At 43.8% G+C, this 13,738-nt stretch overlaps 1 protein-coding gene across 4 annotated transcripts in view; it reads left to right on the top strand.

The window, feature by feature from the left end:
- Ankrd1 (ankyrin repeat domain 1) overlaps positions 1-13,738 on the top strand; it is an 18,760-nt gene extending 5,022 nt beyond the window's left edge. For 3 of the 4 annotated variants that reach the window (XM_087642549.1, XM_087642577.1, XM_087642622.1), the window contains 9 exons: positions 16-69; positions 5,613-5,792; positions 6,717-6,854; positions 7,169-7,276; positions 8,225-8,323; positions 9,525-9,623; positions 9,798-9,896; positions 10,024-10,122; positions 12,898-13,738. In XM_087642549.1, the coding sequence (XP_087498675.1) occupies positions 16-69; positions 5,613-5,792; positions 6,717-6,854; positions 7,169-7,276; positions 8,225-8,323; positions 9,525-9,623; positions 9,798-9,896; positions 10,024-10,122; positions 12,898-13,008 (987 nt within the window). In that variant the 3' untranslated portion in view covers positions 13,009-13,738. Of the gene's footprint in view, positions 1-15; positions 70-5,151; positions 5,236-5,612; positions 5,793-6,716; positions 6,855-7,168; positions 7,277-8,224; positions 8,324-9,524; positions 9,624-9,797; positions 9,897-10,023; positions 10,123-12,897 lie in introns of those variants that run through there. The other variant, NM_013220.2, reaches the window with a different exon arrangement.

Raw genomic sequence — 13,738 nt, 5'->3', positions numbered from 1 at the left:
GGAACCAAACCTAAGACTGGTCAGGTGAGAACTATGCCATCAAGCCACAAGCGACATGCTCAGCCTGGAGTGAGTACATTTTATTAACTTGCTTCCCACGGTCTTCGTCAAGACAAATCCATTAATAATCTAATTCTGAGGCTAAGATCAGACTAGCTGAACTGTGTGGCACAACTAAAGACCATAACCAGATGTAAATCTGCATCCCGGACTGATGTTCTCACAATGGAATGGAAGTTAGAACTTGGTGGAAAGGATTTTCAAACACCAAGACTTGTTCTGGAGTACAGAGAGTCGCCTTTTGTTTACCTGGAAGCTTGGGGTGTAAGGTTTTCTGCCTTTTGTTTCATTTGCTTGGCCTTGATTTTGTTTTTAAGCGTCATGGCCCTCAAAAATGCACCAGTTTTCTAAACCATCACCCTAGGAAATGCTCATTTACATCTTGGGGGGCTCTAACTGGGAGGTTGAAGTCTTTAGGGTTAATTAGCATTTGAAGGATCGTAATGAAGTCCTACCCTGCAGAGTCCTACGCCCAGAAGCAGTTACCTTTAGCTTCCTTTGCTACTAGAGGATTACCTGCCAATTAACATGAGAAATGGTGCAATTTATTTCTCACTTAGAGGGGAATTCAAGCTAAGTGGGGAAATGAATTTAAGAATCCTACTGGAGTTCAGCTAAATATTTATTTAGCCCCATTACATGCCTAGCTTTTGTCTATGCCTTTGAAGTCTCAGGCTCTGGGTGAACACTAGAAGTCAGATCCTGAAAGTTAGAGCAAGACAATTGCTAGAATAGAGTTAGTTGCATTTGCTCTGACTAAACTTTTTCTGCGGGACACTGCCCACCGACTAGAGTGCCTTCCTCTAGTATCTGTGGAGCTTGTTTGTGTCCATTGGTTGAGAGGAACAGCAGAATTTACACCAAGGTGCTTTATTTACTCTTACTGTTGGGCTGAGAGACAGGCGTCAGAGAGACTTCTTGGTATGCAGACAAATCTTTCCAAGGTGGTCAGTTTCTACCTCAACCTCCTGACTTGAGACAAGTTTGGCAACTTTTGTGTCCTATCAACAGGTCCCCTCCGAAGGCTTAACCCATTAAAGGCTGGATCTCATTCAAGAGTGTGAACCAATCAACCAACCATTCTATCTGTCTTCAAATGGACAAACCCTTAATTAGGGGAGGAAAACTCTTCAGAGTCTTTAAAACTGACAGGCCTGGAGGAGAGACTGGTTTTCTCTGCTTCCTGAGACCCCTCTCTGTTTGCAGAGAGGTTTTCTTTTTCTTTTCTTTTCTTTTCTTTTCTTTTCTTTTCTTTTCTTTTCTTTTCTTTTCATTTCATTTCTTTTCTTTTCCTTTCTTTTCTTTCTTTACCCCAATAAATAAATCCCTTACCTGCTAATTCTGTGTGTGGTAAGATTTCCCCACAGCTGCCTGTTGTGCTTCATTTTTTCCATCTTTTCTTTAACTGGCAGAGAAATGAGCCCAATCAAGACTCTCTAGACTGCATCACATTGGGCTTCTCTGGGATTTCTTCTGTAGACCGTATCAAGGTGTGGGAATCAGACCTTCAGCCTTCAGCTACCTAGCTAGTATCAGGAGTTCTCCAGTATTCTGAAAAGACTCTGTCCATTCAGGAGAGAACCCATTCAGAGCCCAGAGTAGAAGCTCTTCTCTTGACAGTGGATGCCACATCTTTGTTCAAAAAAAAATACCCCTAGAACTTTTATGTTGTTCAAATATGAATCTTTTCATTCTTGGTTGGGAGGTGAGCAAAGCCGCTTTAGACCTTGTTTGCTTACTTTCCTAACTTCTCTTTGGTGTTTTCCAATGAGTCATCCTTGGCTGTGAGGATGCTTGGATCTGGGGGTGTTTGGCTGAGCTAAGGAAGGTGAGCAGGACCCGGAGGCTATTAAAGGGGATGGCAAAGGAACAATTATAAATGCCACTACAGTGGAACAAGATGTTTTCCAAGGCAGAATCTGGCTACAGTCCTTGAGGCTCTCCTTTTAGTGTTGAGTTGGGTTTTTTTAAGGTCAAGGAATGCTAATAACAATAAAATTTTTTATGCTTTATAAAATGCCTTCATTTTATAATATAATTTCATTATAGCAAATGAAAGCAACCATTGTAAAATATCTGCCATTCTTTTGCATAGGAGAGAGGTCAGATAAGATATGCATTTCCAAGTCATCCAGCTCTTTAAAATAATGAGTTAGATTTGTTTGTGCTGGTAGAGAATGATCTCCAGGGTCTATTAGTAAGTGGGAAAGTCATATATCAAATTAATGCTTAGTAAGAGCTCAACTGAGCAACAGTCTCTATGTTATTGATCTTTAAAAGTGGATATGCATATGACCCACGCAGTTACAAATAGAGCAAGGTGTGTGTGAAAATGAAATATTTGGTATTTATGCAGAAAACCAGAATTACCCTTGGAGTTGAACTACAAAACCAGAACCCCAGGTGGTGTCTCAGGATCCTGTTCAGGAGCTGGGTGCCAGTAGAAAATGCTGCTCTCCCTCACACAATCTCTTGCTGAACAGAGGATTATAATTCTGATTATCTCTCATTAAATCTGTCAGTAGGTAAGTGCCAAGAAGATGGCAATGGGGTGCAGCCCTATCAGCTGAGCTCTGGCATCATTTCCTCCCTGGTTCTCATCAAAGATACGTCATAGTATGTTGCTAGAATTCATCTTGGCATGGAGAGATTAGACCCAGAGGCTGTGATAAAGCCAAACACACAAACCTCTGAGTTTATCTACTGTGTGAACTTTTATGGGAAAGAAGCTCCTTAAGTGATGGCCTCTCTCTCTCTCTCTCTCTCTCTCTCTCTCTCTCTCTCTCTAAGTTTTACCCTGGATTTTGAATTTTGATGAATATGATTCATTTGAAATACATTTTCCCCTTATCTAGTGCATCTAAGCAGAGAGAGAGAGAGAGAGAGAGAGAGAGAGAGAGAGAGAAGAAGAAGAAGAAGAAGAAGAAGAAGAAGGAGGAGGAGGAGGAGGAAGAGGAGGAGGAGGAGGAGAAAGAGGAGGAGGAGGAGGAGGAGGAGGAGGAGGAGGAGGAGGAGAAGAAGAAGAAGAAGAAGAAGAAGAAGAAGAAGAAGAAGAAGAAGAAGAAGAAGAAGAAGAGAGAAAAGAAAAGAAAAAACACTTGGGATTGAGGCATTGTGTTCGTGCCCAGCGCTGTGAAAACCCCAAACTGAGCAGAGTAAAAGATCAGAAGAGGATCCTCTAATGTTTAACAAATGACAAGCTAGCCCAGGGGAAAGACTGCCTGACAGTGGCTTTGCCACCCATGAACACATCCTAGTCCCTCCCCTTTGTGAAATTCAGCCCATTCCAACAGGTTCTGTCCCGAAGCTTCTCTTTCAGGGTCAGCCTGATTCTAGGGCAGCAGTTCTCAACCTGGAGTCACATATCATCTATCCTGTATATCAAATATTCACATCATGACTCATAACAGTAACACAATTACAGGCATGATGTAGCAATGAAATGATTTTATGGTTGAGGGTCACCACCACATGAGGCCACCACACTGTTCTGGGGGAACAGTGGAGAGAGGAAAGGATTGAGGAAGCCTTCCATCTGTTCTGCACTCTTCAAAGGGATGTATTCACAGAAAGCCTTTGGTCGGTTTTGTTGGGGCTCTTAGTAAATCTGAGCAGAAACTGCACCAGGAAATTTTATCTGGTTTTGTGATTTTCTGCTTCTCCTGGGTGGAACCAAGACTGGACTCCATTGTCTAGCCCTGCATCTGCAGCTAGTTGCCTAATGGAAACCAGAAGGCCAACAGTTGTCCTTCGATAGTGTCTCAGGACAGCCAGGACAGAGCACTAGGAGAGGAGAACCCACGAAGGATATCAGTGTGCTGGTTTCCAGGGCAATGTCTCATTCCGAAGGTTCTAGAAACACAGTTTACTGGATGAAGAGCTGAAGTGGGGTGGGGTAAGAATAACAACCACGTTCACTGAAGGGTGAGGGAGGACGGACAGACATATGATGGCCAGCATACAAACATAACACCCTAATTAATGCTTCCCTCTGCTACTGACACTCTCCCTTCACTCTTCTTTCATAAAATAAACAAACAAACAAAAAAAAACAAAAAACAAAAATACGTATTTTACATGACTCTGAAGATAAAATCTTTTCCTATAAAAAGACCTAAATATTTATATTTTTCATGTTTTAACATCTCAGTGATGATAAGCCAGAGACAAGTATTCCTGCCTCTCTCAAGAGCAAAGCTTTTGGCCTTGTTTGTTTCGGTGTTAGGAATAGAACACATGTATCTAGGCAGATGCCTATGAATCTCCAGCCTCAAGTGCATGTTTTTCTCAGGCTCTCCCAGGCTTTCCCCCACAGCATTGGAAAGCTTTACTGACAGCGTCAAAGTCGTGCTTCTGCTAATAACTGGGCTCATATGTGTCTCTGGACCACTCTGACCCATTTTGAGGTCAATATTCCGATTAGCCTTCTGTTTTAGAGCACATGCCATGCACTAATTATGGCCAGTGACACCATAAAGTAAAAGTGCATTACTGAATGCTTTCAATTTCTCATAATGATGGTAAGGTGGCGTGTCATGGGGCCATTTTAGCCCTGGACATCACTCCAGAGAATTCTGAACAGATATAGACAAGTGTCACCAAGACCCACTTCCCCCCGGGCTGTTTATTCCCAGGAATAGGATGTCCCAAAGCAACACTTCCAGGCCAACTGGAGTGCTGATAAGCCCAGTTATCAGAAAGATATTGCCGTGAGTGTGATGCACAATGCTTGCACTTTCCTGATAGGTTAGTCATACGAAAGCTGACAGAGAAGGAGAAAGGGCAGCGATGTGGTGCAATATGAACAGGCAGCTGTCCCTGGCTTCCCGATAAGTAGGATGACTCGCATTGCTGGGCGGTGTGGTCACTGCCAATGGAATGGCCCTCTCACATTTCTTCCTGATTCGCACACACCACGGCCAGCTTGTCATCTCCCTCTTGGGCTTCCCAGACACTAAGTCTGGAATGAAAATTCACCTGCCTCTGAATTGGCCACCAGCGGAGGCAGGGGTGTGACTTGGCTTCCCAGGCTGGAAGATTATCTCACCCAGTCCTAGCTATATAAGAGGCTGGGGTGGAGGGGCTCCACAGGGCCAGCTCCAGGGGTTCAGCCACAAGAGGGAAAAACATAGACTCACGGCTGCCAACATGATGGTTTTTCGAGTAGAGGAGCTGGTACGTAAGACATCTTTTTTTTTTTTTTTTTTAATCTGAGAAAACCTCGTTCATCTTGGTTTTTATTGGAAAGTCCAGATGGTCTTTCCTTCTCAGGAATAATGTGGGGTTGGCCTTAGTGACTTCCTAAGAGAAGATGGGTCATGTGGGTTAAAAGTAAATTTCCATGTTCCAACCTGATGCACATCTTGACTTAAGTGGGAGAGTAAGACAGGCACCTGATGGTACTTCTGGGATACCTGGAGCTTTGCTCCTGACAGTGCACTGCCTGGGGGTGGCTGTCATTGGGGAAGAGGGCCTCCTGTGGCATCGTTTGTGGACAGCTACTCCAGGATGGGTAGCTTTGCTTCTGACTTCAACATCTTCCTCACATACAGGTAACGGGCAAAAAGAACAGCAATGGGTCCTCAGGGGAGTTCCTTCCTGGCGAGTTCAGAAATGGAGAGTATGAAGCTGCTGTTGCCTTGGAGAAACAAGAGGACTTGAAGACACTTCCAGCCAACAGTGTGAACCTGGGGGAAGAACAACGGAAAAGTGAGAAAGTTCGAGAGGCAGAGGTGAGGACCTCCCGAGAAATCTACCAGTGAGAGCTGGGTATGGAGGTCCCCGAGGAAGAGGGCAAGAGAGAAGGAGAGAAGGACAATAAGTAAAAAATGTTCTAAAGATGTCTCTTTACCAGACTTGAAGAAGCAGTGCACATGGAAATGATTCGGGGAATAATTCTTGAATTCCTCCCATCTAGAGGGTAGAATCAATGACTGAATGTGCTATGACCACATTTTGATCAAAGGACAGAAGGACAGTGTTAACCAGAAAAGCTCTAATATCACACTTTGCCTACTTAATTTGAGCCAAGGAGATGTGTTCTTTTCCATAACATGAGTTGTGGCCCAGGGATCAAAGAATACGCTTGTTGTGTTTATTGAAATTTATTTATTGATTTTTTTTATAGATTACTGACACAAATGAGAAGTGCACCAGTTTGCAGTTCTCTCTGTTTCAGAGACTCTTGAGAGAGAATGGCGTCAGTATTTGAGGATTTTAATTTGTATTTTCTATCCTTGGGTAAAACATATGTTAGTTTTTGAGAATGAGAAAAAAATTTTTATAGAAATCTGAGGTGGTACTAATTACAAAATTATTACTGAGGAACTATGCCATTGCCTCTTATCAATTAGTCAAGGGCTAATTCTACAAGTGAAGAAAGTAAATATGACTTGAATTAAAATTAGACCCCCAAATACTTTAAGGAAAACAATCACCGAAGTTAGAAACTTACTTGAAAGTGTTTTAAATTTCCTTTTTGCTCAAACTACTACATACTTTGCTCAGACTTGCAGATTTTGTTTAAGTATCACCATAGTTAGAACTCACTATATGTATATATCTATATATCTATATATATCTGTGTGTATGTATGTATGTATATATACATATAAAATATATATATTTTAACACTCGATTTCTTTTCTTTCCGTTAGCTCAAAAAGAAAAAACTAGAACAAAGATCAAAGCTTGAAAACTTAGAAGACCTTGAAATAATTGTTCAACTGAAGAAAAGAAAAAAATACAAGAAAACTAAAGTTCCAGTTGTGAAGGAACCGGAGCCTGAAATTATTGTAAGGGCTGTTTGGGTCACTGTACCTCCACATAGGTTGCAGGGGGGAGTCCTGTGCAGGGAAGAGGACTGCAGAGCTCATGGCCACTTTCTATTTCTTCCCCCTTTTTCTCCTTTCCCCTCAATCTTTCTCTTTTTTGTTCTTTTCCACTTTCCCCTTCGTTCTTTATGACCATCCTTTTCTTTCCCCTCTGTCTGTCTCTTCCTCTCCCTTCCCCTCTGTCTGTCTCTTCATCTCTCTTCTCCTCTGTCTGTCTCTTCCTCTCCCTTCCCCTCTGTCTGTCTCTTCATCTCCCTCCTCTTCCCTCACTTTAGACTGAACCTGTGGATGTGCCAAGGTTTCTGAAAGCTGCACTGGAGAACAAACTGCCAGTTGTAGAGAAATTCCTGTCAGACAAGAACAGCCCCGACGTCTGCGATGAGGTAAGCCTCATGCCTTCCTGGAGGCTGGTAAATACAGTTGCAATGTCTTCCACCTAAAAGTTTCTCCAGCTGTTGCTACATCTGCCAGTAGCATGAAAAAAAAAAAAAAAAAAAGAACGTATTGTTCCCCTCTGCCCCACAACCCCCGAATCCTAGATTAGCATGACAGATTGCATGGGGCTTTTCCTGTTCACATATAATTCTGTTTGATTTATATGAAGACAGCTCACCTTTAACTTCTTAGATCCTTCGTCTAGACTTCTATAAAGGCAAGGCAAAAAACTTACTTTTGGCAAAAGAGATTACTAGTAGTGCCTTTGATCAGACCCAAATGCCCCAACATTAGAAGGGAAAGGTGAAATTCCCAGTCTGGTTCTGTCACTTGGCTTCCTGATTTGGAGCAGCTCCTATGTGCTGTCTTCATCTCGAGCTACCTATAAGCACAGTCTCATTCTATTAGCCCGATGGTTAATCAATGCAAAGCAACCTGTCGGAAATCACGAATTTAGATTGCTTCTCTGGGGAACTGAGACGGCAACTCATACCAAAGCTGAACTTCCCTTTTCAAAGAATGAATGTAATGGTTTTTGATAGTCAGTCTAGCAACAATTTTAGATGGAGGAGAACCATCTGATGTATTTGGCATGTGCAAATACAGAAAGGGGTGTTTCAGCACTGAGATGGTTTTTGAGATTTGAAGTCCACATCCATCCTTCCTCCGCCTTGGCCTTTAGCACTTAGGAAGGGTCTAGGACAGGAAGGAAACTTCAGGTTCTAGTTGCCAGATAATTATTCTAATCCTGTAATTCCAGTGAGCTCCGGCCTTCAGATTCATACAGAACTGCTGGCCTTTTCTATCAGGTCATCGCAGACTCAGCTTCATAGCTCTTAAAGGATTATGCACATTTTTTAATACTAACCACTATCTCTTGTTTTAATCTCTGACAGTATAAACGGACCGCTCTCCATAGAGCATGCTTAGAAGGACACTTGGCGATCGTGGAGAAGTTAATGGAGGCTGGAGCCCAGATTGAATTCCGAGATATGGTAAATATATTTCTTGCTTGGAAATGAGCCAAAACAAGTAGAATGTCTGAAAAGTGCAGAAAAACGTTCAATGAAGAAAAAAATAAAAAGAAAAACTGGCTCAATTGGATTGAAAATTGATCTGAGAAAACCTGTCAAAAGCTCATTTCCCCATACCTAGGGGAGTTGGGCGATGAGACCAGGTCATATGGAAAGTATTTTCCATACATACTGAAAAGGAGAGAAGTGTGTCAGAGCGGAGGAGAGAGTGAAAGCTGTTGCGCAGAATTCAGTCACCTCAGCGGAGAGTTTGGGCCATTATCAAGTCAGTAGCATTCTGACCTTTCAATCCCCCATCCTTCCATCAGAGAGTGCAGCCTGCTCCTGGCCCTTCAGCTGCCAGCGACGCATGAGAATTTCCTAGCTGCATCCTTCATGTGACGGATGCCAATTGCCACCAATGAGATTTGGAGCTAGGCTGCATATGAAATGAATCACAGCTAAGGACAGTGGCTGCTATCAGACTGGAACAATTCAGCCACTGTGATTTCTGTAAAGACCAGTATACAATATATTTTATACCCTGAAGATTGAACTGGAAAAAATGCTTCATTTATTTATATGCAGCTCAATTTGACATTATGACAGAATGGAAAAGAAATAAAAAAAAAATCTAAAGAACCTGACCTGAATTGAATCAAAGGACACAATATTGAAGAAAAAAAAAAAAGAAGAAACTAATAATCAGAAAGTTTAGATGAAAAGACACCCAGGCCCCCAAGTTTAGGATCTGGAAGTTCAGAGATGTACCAAACAAAGCAGAGAGGTGACAGTCTCTTCTAAGAGCAGTGTACAATGACCGTGGTGACTGACAGCTGAGGTCCCTAGCCTTTGCTAATGTAAGCAACAGCACAGAGCCAGCGGGAGATGGCCAAAGCAAAACGGGCACCTGGGAGGGAGCGATAGATCCAGGAGAAGGTATTTCAGACTATGATCAGACCTACTAAAAGCTTCCTAAGGACATACTCAAATACAGCCACCCCAACACCTTTAGCTGAGATACTTAGTGGGAATCTCAGGTGTGACCCTCAAGACCAGGGAAACCCAGACTGATATCAGTTGCCTATATTTTCCCAGGAGTTTGAAACAAAAGACCCAAACCCACCCCTGACAAGATTCCCCATCACACTCTCTTGTCTTGTGTTTTTCCTTTCCCAAATAGCTGGAATCCACAGCCATCCACTGGGCATGTCGTGGAGGAAACCTGGATGTCCTGAAACTGTTGCTAAACAAAGGTGCCAAAATCAGTGCCCGAGACAAGGTACTTCACTGTCCTGTCAGCTTCTGTTTCCTTTGGAGTCCTGCCCGCCCACAGAGGTCCTCTGCTAGCCCTAATTCTGTGGACACCTCAGCCACATACCCAATTTGTACCTGCCTTGACATCTCAGACAGTGTCTGTTCTCACTCCTTCCATTGTTTTCTGATTTTTCTTTAGCTGCTCAGCACAGCGCTGCACGTGGCGGTGAGGACCGGTCACTACGAGTGTGCTGAGCACCTCATCGCCTGCGAGGCGGATCTCAATGCCAAGGACAGAGTGAGTAGCTGACAAGGCTGTGTCCACCACCATCAGCCTATTTGAAATTGCTCAGACAAGCTGGGGTATCCTGGCGGGACTCACTTCCTGGCTTCCCACTTACCACGCCTGCTTATCCTTCTTCAAGGAAGGAGACACCCCTCTGCATGATGCGGTGAGGTTGAATCGCTACAAGATGATCCGGCTCTTGATGACCTTCGGTGCGGACCTCAATGTCAAGAACTGTGTAAGTAGTCAAATCGAGGGCGCAAAAGGCTCTGCTTCTCAGTTTCCAGAATTTCTCAAATGTTTGAAAGCGTTATGTCCATGGTAATAACTTCTGAGATACACCGGATGGTTCAAAGGTCTCTATTTCCATAAGGAGAGGGTAAGACTTGGTGAGAATTCAGGTCCAGGGTCAAACATAGGGGAGACTAAAGCCTCTGCTCTGACTTTGGAGCCCAATAGTCCTTTGAAAGGTTGATCTTGAATGAAAGACGGTCAAGATTGTTCACCTTTAAAATACACATTGTGACATTGTGAGGCTGGAGAGACGGCTCAGCAGGCTGCTCTTCCAGAGAACTTGAGTTCAATGCCTAGCAACCACAGGGCGTCTCTCAACCGTTTGTAATGAGGTCTGATGTCCTCTTCTGGGTGTGCAGGCACAGCACTCATATACATAAAAAACATTTAAAACACCCACATTGGACAATTCCAACTGTCTTGGTCATTCCTGGCTGAAGAGACCCCAGAGTAGGTAGAAATATATACCCCAAATAGCTCCACATTACTCAGAACTGAAAATAATCAATATCAAATCTGGAAAACTCCAAATAGTCTTCTGTTCATAAGAATGAAAAATGTTGACATTGCTTCCGGGAGTCGCCATGCTTTTTCTGATTTTTTTAAAAAGTAACTTCCATTCATTTTCCACTTTGACTTATATGCATGTGTCTCAAAATAATTTCCTACATTATTTTGAGTCCCAGTTAAGCCTCATCTTTATGCAGGGAATGTAAGCAATTTTCCCTTTTGGCTCCAATTCCCAGATAAACATCTTTTACTATAACTGAAGAAGAGAAGGATTGCTTTCTTTCCTTTCTTCCTTCCTTCCTTCCTTCCTTCCTTCCTTCCTTCCTTCCTTCCTTCCTTCCTCCCTCTCTCCCTCCTCCTCCTCTCCCTCCTCCTCCCCTCCTCCTCCTCCTCCCCCTCCTCCTCCTCTCCCTCCTCCTCCTCTCCCTCCTCCTCCTCCTCCTCCTCCAAGCACTAAAAGACTATAAGTGTAGATTGTTGTCTGTATGCAGGTGAGGGCGGGCACAAGATAAGGTAAGGCCTGTGAGTGGGCAGTGAAAAAGTAGGGCACAGACAGAGATTCGTAAGGCTGGAGAGAGAAAAGGAGAGGAGAGGAACCAAGATGGAGGCAGAGAAGGACGACTCAGACCTGTGTGGCCTTAAAGGGCCACAGGGAGTTATGAATATTTCTTAAGGGATGGATTTTTAAAGGAAAATTTGTCTTATCTAGGTGGGCAGTCATTTGGATGTGAGTTTATTGTGTGAATGTTTTGTGCAGTGAGAACTTAAGATATAAATCTGATTGATAAATTACAAGCTTATTGAGTTTTGATTTTAAGGGGTTACTGGGAGTTGTGACTATAACCATAGGGGGGCAGATGCTAGGACTGTAAGCAGAGTCCACAGCAAGAGAGTTGCAAGAGGGTGGCTGCTGCGGGTCTCAGAGAGCAGCCGGTAGCACCGGATGGAGATTGGGAGTTTAGCAGGTGAGATGCTTTTGGCTGAGGTGAAAATACTCCAAAGATGCCATGTGGCCCACCAGTGCCTGCATTAGCAAGGGATGGTAACGATTCTTTTTTTAATATTTACCGCAACGTATAAGCAGAAATGATAGGCATGAATATAGTCACTAGGACCAGGCAGGTCGCACAAATGATGTCAACGAGAGGCTACTGCGGTCTTTGTAGCCTTGATTGCGGTTCCTGCGCCAGTACCTTGAGGCATTGTGGATCACATGTTCTTCCTGATTCATGATTCATATTCTCTCCTCTCTCTCTCTCTCTCTCTCTCTCTCTCTCTCTCTCTCTCTCTCTCTCTCTTCTCTCTCTCTCCCCCTCCCCCTCTCTCTCTCCTCTCTCTCCTCTCTCTCTCTCTCTCTCTCCTCTCTCTCTCTCTCTCTCTCTCTCTCTCTCTCTCTCTGTCTCTCTCTCTCTCTCTCTCTCTCTCTCTCTCTCTCTCTCTCTCTCTCTCCCCCCTCTCTCTCCTCTCTCTCCTAACCTGGACAAAATCAAGTCTGCATTGATTAGCATATCAAAGCTGCCAGTCTGCAACCTCCGGGATCCAGAGCACTTCTGAGTTGAATACAGATAGTACTTAGGGCTTCTCATATCTAAGGAGAAGTGTTGAGAAGTGGTGTGGTTTTAATACGTGTAAACATCCCGAGACTAGCACAAGGGAGACCAAATTTCTGCCTGAAAGTTATTTATTTACTCCACTAACATCAATTTCCAAGGAAGTAAATCTTTAAGAAGCCCCAGTGAAAATTCCGAAACCTACAGAGTAGTCAGCAGCTGGGCAGCACCGGACCGGTTCCCCACAGCTTGGTGGAAGAACACTTACCATCTGTCTTAGGAACTTAGGAACTGACTTCTAGATCCATGGTCTCAGGAGAGATAATACCTCCTCCGAGCCCTTTCTTCACGGTTCTAGAAATACCTACAGACATTTTTGAACGTCACAATGACTTGAGGTGTTACATTAGTACGTAGGGATCAGGGTTTTTTTTTTTTTTTTTAAACCAACACCACTGACGGTTCCATGGATCGTAGATGGAAAAGCCAATAAAAGTAACATGAAAACCAGGGACGGGATAGTTTGAATAAACTGCATGGAGATCACTCCTAGTGAGACCCATACGCTCTGATAATACACCTCATCGGCATGGATGCAGAGCGTGTAAACTGACAGGCGCCTCACACGTTGAAGTCTAATTTCCCTTTCTTCTGTGTAGGCTGGGAAGACCCCTATGGATCTGGTGTTGCACTGGCAGAATGGAACCAAAGCGATATTCGACAGCCTCAAGGAGAATGCCTACAAAAACTCGCGCATAGCTACGTTCTGAGGAAAGAGACTCGACAGGAGCTGTTCTCAGCCGTTTTCAAAACATTTCCCAGCAGCAGAGCAACCAGCTATAACACCCAGCTTTTGTTTGCCAGCCAAATAGGGAGATAAGCTTTAAAGACGCTTCATGGAAGCCCTGGGTTAGAGATGTTAACATGTCCTCTAGCGATGCTCACCATTTTTATCTGCTCCTATTTATTTATTTATTTATTTCATAGCACTGGTAGTCAGGTTTTCATGAGCATCATTTTGGGGGAGCAAGACTTAATCTGTGTGTAACATTCGGAGTCTTCCCGTGGCTCTAAAACCGCGTGGGTGAATGGTGTCTAATCGCACCCTTTTGTGTCCTCACTTGCATTAAAGCTACTCAAGGTATTTTTGAAAGGCAAGGGTTGGTCGGTCGCCGCAGCCCTTCTCTGGATTCTCACTGCTGATATCCGAATGAAGCAGCAGAAGGTGTACAGGAATGCAGAAGGGGATGGGAGCAGTTCTGCAGGACCTAAGCCGTGGCTCGCCAGGCACCCACAGGTGTGGTTTGCCGGATCACACAGTGCCGAGGTGAAGGCCACGTCAGGAGCGTGTGTGGAGGGGGATGGAGGGAGTAGGCAATGGGGCCTCACTAACCTGAGGTCGATGAGAGGAAAAGTCAAAAGGACATGCCCTGTAAATGTGTAAATGTGTATTGTGTTGTACGCATATTTTATATTCCTAATAAATGCAAACTAATTCTC

Source organism: Rattus norvegicus, chromosome 1 (assembly GCF_021556685.1).
Source record: "Rattus norvegicus strain SHRSP/BbbUtx chromosome 1, alternate assembly SHRSP_T2T, whole genome shotgun sequence".
Classification (NCBI taxonomy): Eukaryota; Metazoa; Chordata; class Mammalia; order Rodentia; family Muridae; genus Rattus; species Rattus norvegicus.
Note: the sequence above shows the minus strand (reverse complement) of the source record. Positions and strands in the feature narration are given on the sequence as shown.